This window comes from Syngnathus scovelli, chromosome 19 (genome assembly GCF_024217435.2).
Source record: "Syngnathus scovelli strain Florida chromosome 19, RoL_Ssco_1.2, whole genome shotgun sequence".
Classification (NCBI taxonomy): domain Eukaryota; kingdom Metazoa; phylum Chordata; class Actinopteri; order Syngnathiformes; family Syngnathidae; genus Syngnathus; species Syngnathus scovelli.
In genome coordinates this window covers 4,621,475-4,641,099 of record NC_090865.1, presented here as the reverse complement: position 1 = coordinate 4,641,099, position 19,625 = coordinate 4,621,475, and the positions used below count along the sequence as shown (strand labels likewise).

Sequence of the window (19,625 nt, the reverse complement as noted above, 5' to 3'; positions counted from 1 at the left end):
CGTCTTTTCTATTTAAACCGATGTCTAGTCAATGCTGCCTGGAAGCAATATTTGTCGAGACAGGTCACATCAATTTGCTAATTGGTTTCCAAGTCCAATGTGTGTTTTTTTTTTTTATGGACCCTCTTTGTTACACGTGTTTGCTTTCTAAAAAACATAAGTATTAAAAGAAAATGCTGGACTGCTTTGGTTCAAAAGTGTTTACAAATTATTAAAAATGTTACCTCTTATCATTCTTGGCGTGCCGACTAAGTGGGATTTATTGCATGAGGAAATCTTACAATGTCAAGTGTGTCGTTGGCTGAATTGCAAATGACTGCCAGTGTCATGGTGCTTTACCTTGAATACTCAATAGCTGCAAATCTCAAACCAGAGAAAGACGTGAAGATTATCATAAATTATGCAAATTGTTGATCTATGTATGTTTGAAGTGTTCACCCAGGGATATGTATAAAACATGATGGAAATTCATGTGTACAAAACATTTCCTTCACATTGTCTGTGTCTGTCTGCATGTCTCAAAAGCTCCAAGGGGGGAAAGTGAGGAAAGGTCTTTGGAGCATAATTACAGCAACCCGTCAACCAATCGGGAGCTTCCAATCCAAGCATGAAAATCTGAATATTGGTTGATATTTATTTACCACTCTGAATAATAGCATTGAAGCAGAAGACGTACCGTATTTTCCGCACTATAAGGTGCACCGGATTATAAGGCGCACCTTCAATGAATGGCCCATTTTAAAACTTTGTCCATATATAAGGCGCACCGGATTATAAGGCGCATAGAATAAATAACTCAACGTTGCTCAAACGTTAATGCAATCATAATATATTAACACTCGAAATAGTGAAAACAATATCAATATATCAATACTCAACCTAGTTCAAACGTTAATATCACACAACACACAAAATAAACACGTAAAGCTTACTTTAATAAATTAGTCCTCATCCACGAATCCATACGGGTCCATAAATAAAGCGCACCGGATTATAATCCGCACTTTTGAGAAAATTGGAGGTTTTTAGGTGCGCCTTATAGTGCGGAAAATACGGTAATAAAATTGTAAGAAGACTACAAAAAACATGCAGCACACAGAGATTGATTAAATACGATTCATATGTAGACTATAAAAAATATGCATTCATTACACGCTCAGTTAAGGTTTGCTCTCAGTGACCTCATTCATGCTAAAATTAAAGGATCCCCCTTGTCTGCTCCGTTCCGCAAGCAAGCAAACGCTGCAGTTTGTATATTTATAGCCTCAGCACACAATTGCGGAACGAGCTCACACGTCCGGCAATCACGGGTATATTAAGCCTTTTAACCGCTGCGGTATTCTTGTCTCCTTTTTTTTTTTTTTAGAATTTAATTATCATGTGCAGAAAGGTGATAAGGAGCTGATTGAAGCGAATGGACCACTACATGTGTATTAGCATGAATCAGGACCTAACTGCACAAAGTCATGGACGACAATGATGGACTGAGCAAGGGGCAGCTGTAATCCTTCCTTTGGGATTTAAAGAAAGGGGGCGGGGTTAAAAAAAGAATAATCTGTGGAATAAAAAAGGGAGCCTGAAAGCTAAGTAGAGGGTGGATTGAATAAGTGTTACTCAAAAGCCACTCATGTCTGGCAACGGTTCCCCTGGACTTAATACAAAGAAGAGAAGTGAATGTGTGTCACTGCATTTAGCTCGATCTCCCTCAAGTCGGACAAGAACCCGTTGATAGATGTCAAAATAATGTAATTTAAAAAAAAAAAATAAATAGCACGCGGGAGATTAACAGGTGTGTTACGCAACAAGAGTCGCAAAGTGTGATGCTGGTGAGTCGGCAGGAACTGCAAGAGGGGGATGGCGGGTTGGGTGGGGGGGCAATGCAGAGGATGAGAGACGATAGCGAGGGGCAAACAGCACTGCAGAACAGGATGGAAGCTCTGGCATTTCTCTTTAGGGGACCACCGCAGTGATATCATTCATTACTTTGACGAGACACAAGGAGAGCTGGGTTTGTCATGTATGTGCGTGAATGTCCAAGGGGTGGGAGGGGGGCGCTCATGAGAGCCAGAAGCGATGATTTGATAGGTGCAGCTGCAGCCGGAATGTCCCGTGCATTTCAATGAGCTGTGCATTCCAAGCTCAGTCTCTCCTTGTCCTCTCCTTGGCTCCAAACTCCTTGTCCTGTTCTCAGTCATCCTCGTCAAACTGCTGCCAAAATTGATTTAGCCCAAATCCTGAAAAAAACTTGTCACTCGTCGAGTATTTATAAAAAATATGTAAAAAAGGTGGAGGCACCAGTTTCTTCCTACCCTGAGGAAAAGTGATGGGTACAATGGGGATGATAAGGGTGCAACTACAAGGTCCTTTGGGAGGATCATTTTCAGCACGGAGGGAGCGACACGGCAGCAATTCTAAGTCTCGCGGGAACCAAGCATCATCTGCGGAGATGAAAGGTTCCACCAAACCGGTATGAAGCTTTCCCACTATGACTGCAGGCTCGATGCAAAACCCACGGGACTTGGAAACTTGACTTCTGACTGGAAGTGCGTGAATCCATTTTTTTTTTTTGTGTAGCCTTGATTCTGCCTATTGCTATTTTTTTTTCCAAGTGACTCACCATCACATGACGGTAGAGGTCCTTCAAACTCTAAGTGTGCCCCCAAGCGACAAGTGAGGATGTCATTGCCGCTTAGCTGGTAGCCTGGGATGCATCTGTAGCGCACAATGTCACCTGGACAGACAGAGGTGGAGGACGAATTAATTTATGGACCATACTTAAAATGACTCTAAAATGATCACTGTGAAAAAGCAAATACCGTATTTTCCGGACTATAAGGCACACCGGACTATAAGGCACACCTTCAATGAATGGCCCTTTTATAACTTTTTCCTTATATAAGGCGCACCGGACTATAAGGCGCACCATTAATGCATCATGTCAGATTTTAATCCAAATCAAATCATTATCTTTTTTATTTCAACATCAGATGCAACAAATTACTTTATAATCACAAAATAATGATCCATAGCCTTTTTGATTCATGATTCATAGTCTTATGATTGATTTCATGACACAATGCTTTGGGCCAGTTTAAATTTAGGAATTTGGTCCATATATAAGGCGCACCAGACTATAAGGCGGCTTTTGAGAAAATTTTAGGTGCGCCTTATAGTCCGGAAAATACGGTAATCAATAACAATGAACTATTACCTATTTTAAACTCTTTGCTAGCCATCAGGATCTCTGCATTGGGAATGATGGTCGGTGGCAGACAGAACTGCAGCCTATAAGCTTCATTGGCAAGAAAGAAAAATAATGAGTCACCATAAAAACAATGTACATTTCATAAAGAACTCCCTACCTTGATAGTTGATGCGAAACAATCCACCTTTCTCCGTGTTGCTTCGAAAACGGATCAGGACTTGATTTGATGTGCTCCTCGGAGGATCATTGGGCTCTCCATCAGTGAACACACCGAGTTTCCTTGCTGATTCTTGTGGGCCGTCCCTAAAGACAACAAAGCTTTATCAGAGAGTGTGAAATATTACAAGCCACTGTAGGACCGCATCTGAGCATACAATGACTGATCTGAATTGGACTGCGGCTACTAACTAGCATCCGATGGGAATGCATTTGGAAACCGTGGCGCGATCTGAGCTGTCCCGAGACGCAAGGATGGCCGATTAAGACAGCTCCCGGAATTATGCGGCGACCATTCAGTTTAAAAACCATCTGTCTTTGGCTGTCAGAGTGTGCATGGGAGATTACAAGCAGCTCTGGAAATGGTTGGCTCGGGACCGCTGCCTGACTGCGCTCCGGCCAAGTTACCATTACGGGACCCATTTCCTTGGCTCGGTAATTCAGTGGCTTGATACACAGAGGAGGCGAGTTGAAACTGGGGAACATGATAGTCCACATCTTGGCTCTATGGGACCCTACTGAAAAACATCCATTCAGTCGGGCCATTTATAAAAAAGTAGCACAGTAGAAAAATGGTTTTCGACTTATTTTTGCTAGACAACTTGGCAAGAAAAAAAGCTCAGTTGAGTTAAAATCTACTCACTTGGTTAAATGAGCACCTGATGGAAAATTTAGCGAAAGCCATTGTCGTTATATTGCCAGGTTGGCTGGCAATGAAAATGAAACACGAGGTTTCTAGGGAGTGCAAAATCCCGTCTTTGATAATGTCAGCCATGCAGACAGATGATTAAATGACCTTTTGCCCTTCAACACAGCCAAAACAAAACATGTGTTGCCACTGACGTTATTCCATACCAAACAGTTATGAAATCGTGCGGGCCGTGGACATGAAGTAGGGTGAAGTTGAGCATGATTCCAAAACCAGGAGCTACGGTGATCAACCAGGAGCAATCGGCAGAGTTGAGGTATTTTTCTGGGTAGCGTGGAGAGAAGATGGTCCCGTTGTCCGATGTGATGTTTCCACCACAAGGCACTGAGATATTGAAAAATTAAGAACTTTAATGACTCTGCGTACATTCAAATAATTCTCATACGCCTACCTTCACAGCGAGGGAAAGGGTTGTCCCAATTCCGGGTCGTGCCGTGTTCGCAGGTTAGGATGGAATGTCCCACCAGCTGGTATCCGGGTAGACACTCGAAGGAAATGGACTGGCCCACGTTGAAGCCCGCCCCCACGACCACACCGTAGCGGAATGGCTCTGGATCCGGGCACTCCTGTAGTTCATAAGCTGTCGACAAGGCAAGGATATTCGAATTTAATTTTTATTCAGGGTTTTTGTTTGCTTCCAAAGTCCTTCTTCTGTGTTTGGCTTGAGCCGTTTAAAGTCGCTTTGGAGACAAATGTGGAGCAAGGGTTGAGTCTGAAAGAGCCAGGATGTAAATGTGACAGAAGAAATTGATTTCTACGCATCACAGATTCCCCATTGTAAGAGATATCTCATGCAAATGCTGCAAAGAGGGGTATTTGCAAATATAATGTTTGATTTATATGCTAATTTACATCGAATTATGTAAATATGCATTGCTATTTTTCCACTTGCCAATGTTACGTGCAGATGCGGTTGTTGTCATTAAACATTCCAAAGCTAAAAAAAATATATTTTCTAAAAAAAGTGATCAACAGTCTGTTCTAAGGTGATTAAAAACCTAAAATGCGGATAGTTACTAAATTAACTTGACAGGGTGAGGGAAGAGAAATTATGACATGGCAGTCTGCCTTTACAAGTCATTACTCATCATTCCCTTTTATGACAGTTTTATCATTTTCCAGGCAAATAGCTCAATATATTAAACGTACTTGGGCTAAACTACACTGAAGTGATTATGAGCTATATCGAGCTCGGCAGTAGAAATTAACTCTCAATACTGAGACCAAGTCGCTTCCACAATTAGCAAAAATTAATCCTAGTGATTATGTTCATTAAAATATGAAGTGCATATTAAATCAGACAGTTCAAAAAAATAACTCCAGGTCTCGGCTTTTAAAGTTCTTCAACCTCAAGGACACTTACCTTGGTACTCGAACCTGAACCCTGGTTTGTTCTGAGAATGGTCGCTATGGAAATAAACGGTGGTCTCGTGTGAGGTGGTGAGAAGCGAGGAAGGAACATCCTGCCCGCTGAATCGTCCAATGACGGTGCTCGTGTCCAGAGGACCGTTGCGTATTTCCAGGAAATCGTGATTTGCTTCAGTGGAGAAATTAAGGAACTGTAAGTGGGCTCCTGGAAAGAACAGAACACAATTATTTTCTTCGTAATCTATTATTATATAAACGAGTTTTAGTACATTACGAACACTCCGAGTCATTTTAAAACATTTTAGGGGTCATTGATTCTTACCGTAACCAACCGGCAGGTAGATTCTCCATGTGCAGTCACTGTTGCTAGGGTAGTTGCCAGGGAAACCGGGGCTGAGTATCATGCCCTCCATCTCCTCCCGAATTCCTCCACATTGGGCTGGTGTAAGGCAGAATCATATTAGCATTTACGTTACAATAAATGTGAATTTATTTCACAAAGTTCTTAAGCAGTGTTGCACGCGTTGCATTTTTTTTTTTTTCAATCTGGATGTCATGGTGGCGCATTCGTCAGCTATTTTGTCAGTGTTTCTTTCATCTTAAGCCACCGGTGGGTACAATTTCCTTGACTTGAATTCCAGGTTGAGGACTCACAATAGTTGGAAATAAAAAGTGATGATGGTATCAAGAAAGATGAAACGAGAGTAGCCCTGAAATAAGATGAAAGGGCGTTAAACTGATGTTAAAAGCATCAGCTGACGAAAGCAGAAAACAGTGAGTGGTGAGGGTGAAGGAAGAAAAAAAAAGAATTGTGAGGAGGAAGAAGAAAATAAATTAGAAAAACAGCCTACTTAAGACAAAGGAGAGTCACCCAGAGGGGAAAAAATGCGGGCGATATAGCACTATTTTTCTCTCAGGAATAAATAACGGCTCCGATTCGTATGCCGTATGGATGCTTGCAAACAGGAAATGCAGATATATGAATTCCCCAGACTTGAAGCAATCGTTGGCTAAGATGGAATTTTTTTTTTTTGTCACGGCACTTTCGCATGATTCATTGGATTCATCAGTGATTTCCAACCGGGGCACAATTGTGCGCCTTGAGAGGTCATCAGGAAATCACCTAATTTTGATTAATTAGTCCAGATTTATTCTTAATTATTAATCAAGGTTATGTTTTTTTATAGTATTGTGACTGATTGTGAGAGGCGGAACAATTAATCAAGGGTTAGTCAAATGAAAGGTCATTGTGATTTTAGTATTCGTACTTTTTGCTTGGTGTTATGCCTCGGGATTTTTTCTCCACTGAAATGGATTAACGCTGGATTAAATAACCTCAACTGCCCTGTTGTTTTATCTTTTGGGCTAACAAGAGTATCAACATTTTCATTTGCACTACCCTGAGGGATAAGCATAAGACCAAAGTTGAATTTCAAGTGACAACGTAAAGCTGCAGCCAAGATCACAAGCCTTGAAAATGTTATTTTGGCCTTGTAGCGCTTTAAATAACGATCTGGAGAGCAAAAGGAGAGTGCGATCCCTGAGGAAAACTTGTCAGTCCAAAGAAAAAGACTAAAAGGACTCAATGTGGATGGAAATAGGAATTCTTACCTATGCATAGAGGCGGAGGGTAGTTCCATCTTCGGACGGTTCCAGGCATACAGGTGATGTGCGAATTCCCCTTGAAGGTAGGCAGGCCATATGCAGAGAGAAAATACAAGCGGCCGGCCGTGAATTAATTTGCACTCACTCACATCTGCTCCTCTAATTGTCTGAAACAGCTGCCCGTTGTCTCCAAATGACTTCACGCAGCGACTAAATGACTAAATTTATCTGAAGTGACAAAAGATCGATGTAAGGGGGTAACTGCAACCGCATTAAAACAAAAGAACGATTGGGAAGGTGCTGGGAGTTCGCCTTTTCCGTATTTTACCTTAAACTGGATTTTGGGAAATTTATGGGTTTTAAGTGTGATTAGTGATTTTACCTGCAGCGTGTATCCGGGTTCACACTGAAAAGACACCACGTTGTTCATTTGAAGACGCTCCCCGATTTTATTGGCGTTCATCGGAATGATCGGTTCAGGGCAGTTGGTCAGTGACACGGCTGAAAGGATGAAAGATAAAAAAAATGATTTCAGCGTTAATAAGATTTTACACTCTTGGCGATATTTTTAACTTACTTTTGTATTCCAGACGGAATCCGGCAGCAGAGACGCTAATATCGGAGAAAAAATGGAGGTATAGCTGGTTGGAAGTGCTGTTGAGGAGGGCTGGAACTGTCGTGCCTTGGGGAGAAAATAAATTACATGTATTAAGGGATCTTATCTCTTAGGTTGACCATGACTAAGTGCTCGAGTTAATTACAAAAAAAAAAGGAAAATTATGTGTCGCATATAACGATCAACACAAAACTGATCACCAATAAACAGAAAAAAAAAACATGGCTACAAATCAATGCAAGTCATACCTGAGAAACTTCCAAGCAAGGTGTCAGTGTTGTCTCCTCCATCAAACACCTCCAATGAGTCCCAGTTCTGTTCTGTGACAAAACTGATGACCTGGATCTGAAAAAAGTAGAGTTGAAATGCATGAGTTTTGTCTTTTTAAAAAGTTATTTATTTATTTTTTAAATACATTAAGAAAATTAAACAACCCCAGCAACATTATTTTTTTTTTTAGAAAAATAAAAGATTTTAAGAGTGGATTATAATCATAAAAATACGGCTTGTTGGTTCAATGGTTCTTTTGTTTGACAAACTTAACTTTAAGTAGCATAGACACACTGTCTAAACGTCTGACTCAATACATGACTCTTGCATCAGCCCTATTGTGTTGTGCGGATACACAAATGAAAACGTGCTTTTTTGTGTTTCTCCGTAAGACGTGAAAAACGTGACTGAGACAATGGAAACGGGGACAATGACTCGGGAATATAACAGAAGAGAGGATTACATGAGACAGAATAGCAAACCCAATGAATTGGCACATCGCCTTTTCAAAGCAGAAATGGAGGCCTGTGGATGGAAAGGAAATACACACACAAACACACAACTGATGTGTGTACTACATCGATATTAAGGCTGTTGTGTCATATTTCTGACCCACAGATATTCAGGTGGGGTGGCGGGAGCTAATAGCTAAGGGACAGCACTGAGGTCATTAGCTCCAGCAGCTAAACTGTATGGCACGAAACTTTCCATCTGGCAAAACCCCAGCGGACGATGCGACAAACTCCGGCAAAGACGACTAAGTGAGGAGAAATGTGAAGATACATTTATCACAGGTGCATTCTAATCCAATTCGATATGGCTATTTGCAAAATCAGCCTGTTTCGAGTTCGAGTTCTCCTCCTTTGCATATAGAACTGCAATTGTAATTGTGTTAATTAGCTGTTAATTAGTGCTTAGTCAGCTAATTACATATTACCGTGCTTGGGCTGTTGTCTGGCCATTTACTGAAATTTTGTAAAACCAAGACCAAATCTTATCCACATTTATTTCCTCTTCTTGAAGGTTAAGGAATTTTTTTTTTACAATCTTTTTTTCTTTTCATGACCCTTAGCTCTAAATAAAAATAGAAATCAAACCTGAATTCCTGATCCCTCAGGAACGGTAATCTTCCAGACACAGTTGAGGCTGTTGAGGTAAGGCTCTGGAAACCCGGGTGATAAAATAGTCCCGGTACGATGGGTAAGATTAGCTCCACATGGAACTGTAGAAGAAAGCAGAAGAGAGCTCTACTTTGGGAAATTTCCCGATGGAGGAAGCATCAAGGTGCTTTTCAAATTTTATTCAAATTTAATTTGACATCCATATATACAGTGCACCTTATTTTATGGCGCATGGTGGATTTTTAAGTACCGTATTTTCCGGACTATAAGGTGCACAGTCCAGAAAATACGGTACATTAAAAATCATATAATCCTAAAAATGCACAATATCTAATTTTAAGTGATACTTCCAGAATTATTAAATCACATCACACTGTTTCACTAAAGCGAGAAAAAAAACAGTCATCAAACAAACATCTGGTCAGGGCATCTGTCACAGCTTCCTGTTTGTGTGTGTTTGTGGGATGCCGTGTTTCTGAGCATGTGGACTCCTCCATATTTGTTTTTCTGCTGAGGTTTACTTCTAAACTGCCTGCCAGCATGCTGGATGGATTGATATTGGATTTACAGGCAATGCTTGTGTGTGTACAAGATCCATGTCCTACCTATGCAGCTGGGGATGGAGCTGTTCCACTGTGCCAACGCGTTGGGCACTGTCAAACATTCAATGGCGGCCGATCCCTCGAGCACATAACCTGGGCTGCATTCAAAGCGAATCACAGCGCCAACGGCAAAATTATTGCCCATTCGTCTGCCATTCCGGGGCTCGGGGACCGAGCTGCACTGGGTTGCGCTGGTGCGTGGCACGGCTTTGTCGAGCAAAAGAAGGCACATTAAAGATTACCGGTGTCATTTGAAAGAAACAATATTTCATATACACTCGCTCACCTTGGTAGACCAGGTGGAATCCCCTCGAGCTGGATTGACCTTTCGAGGTGAAGCGTATCAGGATTTGGTTGGATGTCGCCAACGGCAAAGACTCGCCTAAGATAGGGAGTGAACCAAAAAAAAAAAAAAAAACAATTTGCAATATGCACTAAGTGCCCTCAGTGCATACTGTATATGCGTGAGTGCTGCACATTCTCATCTCTCCCGGTTTCACTCGGTTGAGTGTGAAATACAGAACGCAATTCAGGCTCGGCTTTATCACCGATATCGTGCAAGGCTTTGGGCCATGTCGACATTATTTAAAGGACATTCGACACATTCAGGAGAGCTTTGAATGTCAGCACCTGAGCCATGGCTCACTAGAAGACCAAAATCAAGAGTGAACTACAATGCGCTCAATCAAGTTATCATCAAGTTAAGAGCAGAAATGAATAGTAACAATGATTCAAAAGTGTTACAATTTGACAATTTTCCCCCCGCCCCGCATCTTAATTACCGTACTTTCCAGACTATAAGGCACACCTAAAAACCTAAAATTTTCTCAAAAGCCTTATATATGGACCAAATTCCTAAATTTAAACTGGCCCAAACCATTGTGTCATGAAATCAATCATAAGTAGCCCGCTGAAGACTATGAATCATGAATCAAAAAGACTATGGATCATTATTTTGTGATTATAATATAATTTGCTGTGTCTGAAGTTAAAATAAAAAAGACAAAATGGAGAATGATTTGATTTGGATTAAAAATCTGACATGATACATTAATGGTGCGCCTTATAGTCCGGTGCGCCTTATATAAGGACAACGTTTTAAAATGGGCCATTCATTGAAGGTGCGCCTTATAGTCCGGAAAATACGGTAAATCCCTGTGATGTTTCTCACAGAGATGCGAGAACATGCTATCATGCTGGAGTATCAGTGCCTCTCAGTCTTTGGTGCTCAAGCTGCCGACTGCCTCTCAGCGGAGGATCTCATTACACCGTGTCTGCTTGCTGTCACACTGCAGTGGGGAGGCAGACATGCTTAACCCCCTGAGGAAACATCACGCTATGTGTGTCTGGGTATCTCCCAAAACCCATGCCTGTCATTGTAGTCTGTGTTTAATATATCTGTTCCTGTATATCAGTTGCATCATACGAGAACTCCAGCCGCATATATTCTCCAGTGTCATGAGTCATGACGACTCGGGTGCCACAGTTGAGACCCCAAGGGCATGCTGGGTAGTTAATTGCAAGAATCCTGTCATGATTTACATATGTTACCTGTGTGCGCTCCAGACAAGGAGCTAAGAACACGAGAAGACTGCGTCGGCCCATCGAAAACTTCCACGACATCGTTCAAGGCTGTCTGGAAGAATGCAAACTGGCTGAAGACCACTAGAGAAAAATATACAGATGGCGAAATTAGAAATATACATAATTTAAATCCGCACACGTTTGGTGTGACCAAAGGGAATATTAAAAAAGCTCGGTTCAGTGATTTGTCAGCAGATTAAAGGTTTTCTGACAATGACAGCGACTATATCTATGTAACGTCGCCTTCATCCTTTAAACCTGTTGGAACATATTTAACCTATCAGATTTAATCTATGTCGGCTTTACAAGAACAAAAAGGATATAGGAAACTGCAGGAGAGAATGAAAGGGCGCCAGAGGTCAGTGCCTTTCAACAATTGCCAGACCGGAATAATCGTGCTTCAGCAGACCCCATTAAATGATCGTCAATGGATTAAACCAAATCATCTCTGACTACATTTTTTGAAAAATCCCCCAATGAATCGCAGTAATAATTATTCTTAGGTCTTGGAATCATTTCTTAGGAAGATGACAATGCTGAAGTGAGTGACAAGTGCCACAATATGATAAAAATGATCTTACCATAATCTTGAGGAACAACCACCGAGTAAAGACATATCCTTGCACTGCTGTAGTTGCCAGGGTAACCAGGAGACAGGACCACTCCTTCCAAACCAGAATACTGTCCACCACAAAGTGCTAAAGCCAAAAGAATTTGATAAAGATCAACAATGATGAAATGGTAAGCACAGAATAAAAGTGAATTTGTAACGTTCGATTAATTTCCTCTTTGCTTGCCCATCAAGAATGACTTTTTCTTATCTGATTTGGCTTTAAGTGTAAAAATTGCCAGAGTGAAAAAAAACATCGTCTTAAGTGAATGTTTACATGAGATAAATCTATACGAATTAGTAAGGAGTGTATGCGTGTGTGTGTGTGCCACGGACTGTCTCCAGATGTCAGTGTTTACCAGTGCAGATGGGTTTGGGTTCGTTCCAGCTTGGCTTGCCATCTGGTCCCATGATGCATGTGAGGGTTTGTTCTCCCTCTAGCGTGTAGCCACTGTCGCAGCGGTAGTTTACGACGGAGCCCAGCTTGAGTTCGGTTCCCACCCGCGACCCGTTGCGTACCGCACCCGGCTCGAAGCAAGACTCCCTCGGGTTCTCTGTGTAGAACACGATGAAAAATCAGCCATGTTGAACACATAGGGTAGATTGGACTAATTCCTTTTTTCTAGCCCCTACACATGTTTCCTTTCTTCTCTTACTTTTCCATTTTTCTATCTCAGCGGCTGTCTTTTGGCCTTTGACAAAACCGTCTCCTCTATTACTGCTGAAGGTATGTGTATGCCTTTGGAGATAGACAGTAAGCTGATTGAAAATGGCACTGGTCAGGGCCAAGGTCTGCTGAGTCACACAACAGCTTCTCTCCCGCACAGCTTTGTTGTGCGTTTGAGTCGAGAAGACAATATCCACAAACATTCCCGACAATGTCATGTGAAAAAGACTTACTGCTCAATCTGTTCTCAGGTGAAGGAGATCCAAATGAGAAGCCAGAAGTCAGCTCTGCATAATTAAGTTTACTTCCATATCTGACTAATACATCTCAGCAAATTATGCCTGAGGCCCTGGCATGGGTTGTCTCCATCTTAGCAGGGCTTCTCTAGCAATTTCCTCTTATTCCACCGCCACCTGCCATGGACTACGATGTTTCGATTGATTAAATCAATATAGAATCCACCGAGCATTATGTCAACCATATACCGTATTTTCCACACTATAAGGCGCACCTAAAAACCTCAAATTTTCTCAAAAGCCGACAGTGCGCCTTATAATCAGGTGCGCCTTATGTATGGACCAATATTTAGCCACTACAGCAGGCGTGTCCAAAGTCAGGCCTGCGGGACAAAAATGTATATATCTTATATGTGGATAAAGTTTTAAAATGGGCCATTCATTGAAGGTGCGCCTTATAATCCGGTGCGCCTTATATATAGACAAAGTTTTAAAATGGGCCATTCATTGAAGGTGCGCCTTATAATCCGGTGCGCCTTATAGTGCGGAAAATACGATACTAACGTGTAATTTTCAGATTGTCCCTAAAGTAAATGCCATGATTGATTATGATGATACTTGTAAATCTAAGAGTTGTAGATACGTACTAACCCAAGCAAACATTTTCCTGAGACATGCAAGAAAAAAATGGATGAGATCTTGTCTTACAACCAACTCAACAAAATATTTTCTTGTGATGTGATGTGAGGTGAAATGAGAATGAGCCCAAGAGTGAAGGAAGGCAATGGATGAGACAAGCGCCAGGAGTGAAGATGCTTGTTTTGGTGTATGTCTGTTGATGTCAGTGTGCGTTATTCCAATGTCATCCAAACACGGAAGCATTTTTCCCTACATAGATTTCCCCAGAGTGCCCCATCAGAAAAAAAAAAAATGCATGATAAACAGAATGACAGCACCTCAGGCAGATTTTGCAATTTTTAACGACACCTTGACCAAACACTAACTGCTTGTTAGCTTGCTAGCTGTCCAAATACCCCGACCTGACCTTTTCTGCCATTCTGTTTGCTTAAAACCAGGAAGCTAATTCATAACTTATCTTCTTATGCTTTCCTACTGTGGAAACAAGATTTTTTTTATGGGCTTCATACTGGGTCCACCTGCCTGACCAGATTGTCCGTGCCTTATGACTCACTGTGTCACCTGATCCGAAAGAGGCAATTCTTGTGTGCTCCGTTAGAGGAAAAACAAATAACAAAAAAAAAAGAGCTTAAGCACTACCCGCAGCCAACTTTTTGTCTTCTCAATCCATCGATTTAGTCAGCCTCCAAGGTAGGTAATGATCAATAATTCTTTCCGAGGAATCCCACTCACTCCACTCAACAGACCAAAAAGGAAGTGAGAAGAAACAATGTACACAAAGTGCAAACCTGTGTACTGAAGCACAAATCCATTGCTGCTGAGGGAGGCATCGCTGCGGAAGGCCAAGAAAAGCATGTTGGAGCTGCTCTCGATTCGCTCGGGAACGTCCGTGCCGTAAAAGCTTCCCAGCAAAGGGCTGAGGGAATCTGGCCCATCGTAGATATGCAAGAAGTCATAACTGGGCTCCAAACTGAAACTGTTAGAATGAAAGAATATTATGATCGTGTGCTTTAAAGTATCTCAATCTAGACAGTCAATTAATCTTACTGGTTGAAGCTGAGGGCGATGACATAGTCCTCCGTGACAGTAACAGTCCAGTCGCACTCCCTCCCATGAGGGTACGGTTCTGGATAATCCGGGGAAAGGATGAGCCCGCTTGGACCACTCAGGTTGCCTCCGCATGGAGCTTTGAAGAAATTCAAACAATTAGGTCAAACACAAATCAGACTAATCATACTCCTTCGGCATTATAAGCCACAGGTCACTTTTCATGCTTGAAAAGCTTAATACCGTTACAAGTCGGAGGGTCTGGTTGCCAGAAATAGCGGCCACTGATTTCAGTGCAGATGATTCTGTTGGCACCCTTCAGGATATAGCCGGGGTCACACTGGAAAACCACATGGTCTCCTGGTTCCCTACTGTCACCGCTGCGGGTTCCGTTAGTCGGCATGCCCGGGTCATTGCATGAGGTGGCGGTAGAGACTGAAGAAGTAAAAAGGAACCTCAGTGAGATGAAAGCATTATTGCTATAAAAATGTTAACCAGTAGGGAGTCTGATCCAAATCCTCCTCTTTCATCATCACCATGAATGTCACGATCCTCACCAGAGAACTGCAGAGCAAAGCCTTGTTTGCTCGTGAAGAAGTCGGTGGTGAATTGGAGACTGATGGTATTAAAAGTGCTATGAGCATCTGGCGGTAATGCCGAGCCGCTCAATTCCCTCAGCAGAACCCCTCCGTCCTGAGGCCCATCCCAGATCCGAAGCACGTCGTGGATCTCTTCGGTGTGGAAAACCAGGAAATGGAGACTAGCGGAAGAAAAAGACACATTAAGATGAATCACAGCATAAAAAATTTAGTTTAAAATAACCTTTAAAAGAGAAGGGCAGGAATCAAAGAGAGGGACAAATGTGATTTTTAAATATAATCACAGACACCAGACGCGAAGCACTCAGTGGATGTTTTGCAGTGTCAGTCAAGAAGCTACTTCAGTCGCAGCATTTAATTTTCAGCCTCTACATAAGAAAGATGTTGTTGTCAAAATTTGGACTCTTCACTTTCACCAAAGACGGCTATCATCCAGCTGGAGCCAACAAGATGTGAACGTATTACAAAACTAGGCCAGTCACAGCGCAGTGGATTTTCAATTGCTTGCAGTCTTGAACATGTGCGAGAAAATATTTCACATAAACTAGCTGTCAATACTTTGTGTTCACATTTACTTAAGAATAAAACTTTTTTTATCTATACAGCATGTCAGTCTTGATAACAATCCCAACTGTGCTGACTCATTCCCTTTCAAAATAAATCAATAAACATAAAATAAAAAAAAAAAGGAGCTGTCCTGGGATAAGATGAGGAGGTGCAGGCAAATTATGTTGAGCTTGGCTGATAGATGTAAATGAAATGCCAGTCAAGATGACACAACGTTCCCTCAACTGCTCGAATGCGGCATCTCGCTTGGATATCGCGGATATAGTTGAATCAGCACTTTTTGTTCTTCTAAATGTAGAAGTTCAAGACTATTATGTAAACATCGGGTCATTTTTATCAAGGGAATAGTGGACACAAGGTATTTGGAGTGCTACTTCGAAATCAAACAACACATACATCGACACACAAGCAATGCCGAGGCTGAGCTGATGCATAGGGAAACCAGCAACCCGCTGATATGTTGACGTTTAGAAACAACTTCCCGCCGTGTTAGCATAATTGGTGTCAGAATCCGATTTGCACAAAGCGTGAGGCACGGGCGGCTACTCCGCAATGCTCGGTGAAGGCCAGTACGGCACCATTTGTCAAGTTGGGAACAAAACGTATATTCACGCCAATGGACATTAATGGGGAGCATTTAAAGCACAGGTGTCAAACTCAAGGCCCGGGGGCCCAGATACGGCCCGGCACATTATTTTATGTGGCCCGCGAAGACAAATTGTGCATCAAATTTGTGTCATTATTAGAATTGCAAATTGTCTTCACTTTTTTTTTTTTTAATATTTGACCAGTTTTTACTCGTCTGATTTGAAAACGAGTAAATTTTTTACTGTATATAATATGAGGTGCTCATACATTTATTTGGGTTGTCAGTCACAATGGCCCTCCGAAAGAATCTATGACGACAATGCGGCTCGCGAAAAAAATTTGTTTGACACCCCTGATTTAAAGGGAAATAAAATCAATTAAATATTTTATATGCTAATCCAAAAGTGTGAAATTAAGAGTAGTAGGATTGCATCACTTCTCTTTTAATTACATCAAGGCTCTGTTTACTAAATGTCTCTTCATCAGTCAAACATAAAAACTGGTTCTTCTCCCATGTAATTTGTTCTGCTTGAGTGGTTCTCCAAAAAAGTAAGATGTGATATAGAAAACCACCTTGGGGCGCTTTGCTAAGAACAGAGAGAAAAACTGTGCCGGGCTTTTTGGAGTCATATTTGTACTAACCGGGTAAGGATGCGTTAGAGTCCAATTTAGTGTAAATGTTTGCTCTGGACACACGTAATTGGATGTGCTTGGAAGAAAGGCAACATATTTCTTCAAGGAAAAGGATTGCTCATCCAGTGTGCAAATTGCACAATAATAGAAAGTTGGATAATGAAGCCTTTATAGCGTGCGGTTTTATTCGTCAACTCTTGTCCACCGCTTAATTGGATAAAACGGGTCAATCAAGTGTCGTGTGTTTGCACTAAGGAGAAGAGAGAAAGAGCCGAGGATGCAATTTATTGGCTCCCTTTTGATTCTTCTTTTACTGTTTTGTATTCATATGAGAGCAACAGAGAGAGAATTGGCGAGCGCTGTGAATACAAAATAGTCAAGCTGCAATCGCAAATTCTGTGGGGAGTGACATTTTTGTATTAATTTCATTGATTTACTCACCTTGACGTTTTATGTGAACTTTTTTTTTCTAAGGTGTTGGAATTTTTTTTATTGCTTGAGAGGGCATGCCACTCAATGGCAATTTCTTCTTTCTTTATGAACAAAAATGTTTTCCTTTCATGCTACCTTCAGTCATTTGCTGCATGAGAAACACTTTGACAAATGCATTGCATATTTTTCTCAATAATAAATTCTGCACGATCAAAGGCATGTGCAGTATGTGGAGGAGGACTAATATGTATGACGGGGGGGGGGGGGGGGGGGATGCCAGGGAATTAGAGGCGGCAAACTCACTAATGAACCTTTACGAAGAAGATGTGCAAAATATGCTTATGCTATGTAATGTAAATATATATATATAGTATATATATACAGGACTGTCTCAGAAAATTAGAATATCGTGATCAAGTTCTTTATTTTCTGTAATGCAATTAAAAACAAAAATTAAATTAATAAAAGGCTTGCAATATTTCAGTTGATTTGTAATGAATCCAGAATGTATGACATATATTTTTTTTTAATATATATATATATATATATATATATATATATATATATATATATATATATATATATATATATATATATATATATATATATATATATATATATATTTTTTTTTTTTTATATATATTTATATATATATATATATATATTTTTTTTAATTTATTTAATTAATTTTTTTCTTCCTAAGACAAGCAAATTCAATGTGGCAATTCTTCCACCTAGAAGGAAGTCAACGACAAGCCAATATCAGCTCGCCGGTGATTGATAACAGCGGGTGTGAGTGATGTGTGTGTACCACAGCACAAATGGAAGTACGTTGAACAAAAGCCAAGAATGTAATCAAACAAGTAGCGAGTCCACCAAAGGAGCATTGTTCAAACCTAATGGTGCTTCCTGGAGCGGCCTCGATAGTCCACACGCAGTGCAGGTTGTGTTCATATGGGGCTGGGTAACCTGGAGACAGGATCCTACCGGTGGCCTCGTCCTTAATAGTCCCCCCACATTCAGCTAGATAAAGAAAAAAAAATATATTTAAAATTCCAAGTAGTTTCTTCATATTTTCCGTGCCATCTCATCAGACAAGAGGAATACAAGTGCTATTTTGCTGAGAGCATAATAGCTCCTTACCGAGCACAAACGGCAACGGAAGAATTATAAAAATTACGAACAGGAAAATTGTGCAGACATACAACAATAAGTGAGACACAAAGGCGACATTAAAGAGCCCTGAGAGTGAAGTTAAAATAAGAATAAAGGTAAAGAAACATCAGAGATTTAGAGAAATGTAAATGGAAAAACATTAGCAACATCACAATGAATGAATGAATGAACCAAAATAAATGAAAATGGATTTTAACTGCATGCACTTCTCTCCAGAGCCAGAGGGTACAAACACTGAATATCCGGCATTTTATAACCTCGACCATGAAATTATGACCAGACGTTTGCCTGAGGATCACCAGCTGTGCATATTAGCAAATAAAGCCAAACATTTTCGAGCAGGACCGATCCGACTCACCGATACAAAGTGGCAAGGGGCTGTCCCATGCCCTCCTCTCCCCCCTCAGGCAAGTGAGAACCTCGGGGCCTTTTAGAGTGTAGCCAGGGTCGCAACTATACGACACGGTGCTCCCTGCAAAATGACCCTTGTCTTCTCGCTTGTAGCCAAATTGGGGGACGCCGGGGTCTTCACATTTCACCAGCTCAAAGCCTGTGAAGAATTCAAACAAGGATTGGGGTTTCTTAAAGGTGCATTTAAAATTGCGGCTTATCATCAGATTGTTGCTCACTGGTGAAGTGTAGCTCAAAGCCTTTGCTGGTATTATCTGCATTGGTGATGAACTCCAACCACATGGAGCTCGAGGTGGAGTTCAGGGTTGTGTCAAGCATTTCATTAGCCGTAAAGACTCCGAGCAGACGAGCCGAATTACTGCTGCCGTCAAACACCTGTATAAAAAAAAATAATAAAGGAGGGGAAGTTTATTAAGATGATCAACAGTGAGCATGCTGACCTCGCTAACATAGCTGGAAATACACAAAGAAGGGTTGGGGGGGGGGGGGGGGTCTCATGTCTCACTTTGAGTTTATCGTCCTCCTCGAGTCGGAAGTCTCGCGCTCGAAGCTGGATACCTTTCCCCGGTTGCGTCTGGATGGAGTAGATGCACTCGTGGTTGTTGCCGTAGTAACCGGGGTAGTTGGGTGAGAGAAGAACCCCTTGCATGCCAGTCACGGAGGAGCCGCATTCAGCTAGAGAGAAAGAGAGGCAACGGGGAGACCGACAGGACAGCGCAAAAGA

At 41.4% G+C, this 19,625-nt stretch overlaps 1 protein-coding gene across 1 annotated transcript in view; it reads right to left on the bottom strand.

Moving 5' to 3' along the window:
* Positions 1-19,625, bottom strand: part of csmd2 (CUB and Sushi multiple domains 2) — an 83,197-nt gene that overhangs the window by 15,949 nt on the left and 47,623 nt on the right. The window contains exons 23-47 of the mRNA XM_049751343.2: positions 19,407-19,576; positions 19,120-19,276; positions 18,849-19,040; positions 18,211-18,337; positions 15,053-15,255; positions 14,739-14,930; positions 14,496-14,634; positions 14,237-14,424; positions 12,266-12,460; positions 11,878-11,994; positions 11,264-11,377; positions 9,999-10,094; positions 9,716-9,919; positions 9,087-9,211; positions 7,968-8,064; positions 7,681-7,785; positions 7,486-7,604; positions 7,110-7,179; positions 5,821-5,937; positions 5,494-5,703; positions 4,522-4,710; positions 4,277-4,454; positions 3,363-3,508; positions 3,212-3,292; positions 2,618-2,731 (exon numbers count right to left, since the gene is read on the bottom strand). Of these exons, the coding sequence (XP_049607300.1) occupies positions 2,618-2,731; positions 3,212-3,292; positions 3,363-3,508; positions 4,277-4,454; positions 4,522-4,710; positions 5,494-5,703; positions 5,821-5,937; positions 7,110-7,179; positions 7,486-7,604; positions 7,681-7,785; positions 7,968-8,064; positions 9,087-9,211; positions 9,716-9,919; positions 9,999-10,094; positions 11,264-11,377; positions 11,878-11,994; positions 12,266-12,460; positions 14,237-14,424; positions 14,496-14,634; positions 14,739-14,930; positions 15,053-15,255; positions 18,211-18,337; positions 18,849-19,040; positions 19,120-19,276; positions 19,407-19,576 (3,645 nt within the window). The remainder of the gene's footprint in view (positions 1-2,617; positions 2,732-3,211; positions 3,293-3,362; positions 3,509-4,276; positions 4,455-4,521; positions 4,711-5,493; positions 5,704-5,820; positions 5,938-7,109; positions 7,180-7,485; positions 7,605-7,680; positions 7,786-7,967; positions 8,065-9,086; positions 9,212-9,715; positions 9,920-9,998; positions 10,095-11,263; positions 11,378-11,877; positions 11,995-12,265; positions 12,461-14,236; positions 14,425-14,495; positions 14,635-14,738; positions 14,931-15,052; positions 15,256-18,210; positions 18,338-18,848; positions 19,041-19,119; positions 19,277-19,406; positions 19,577-19,625) is intronic.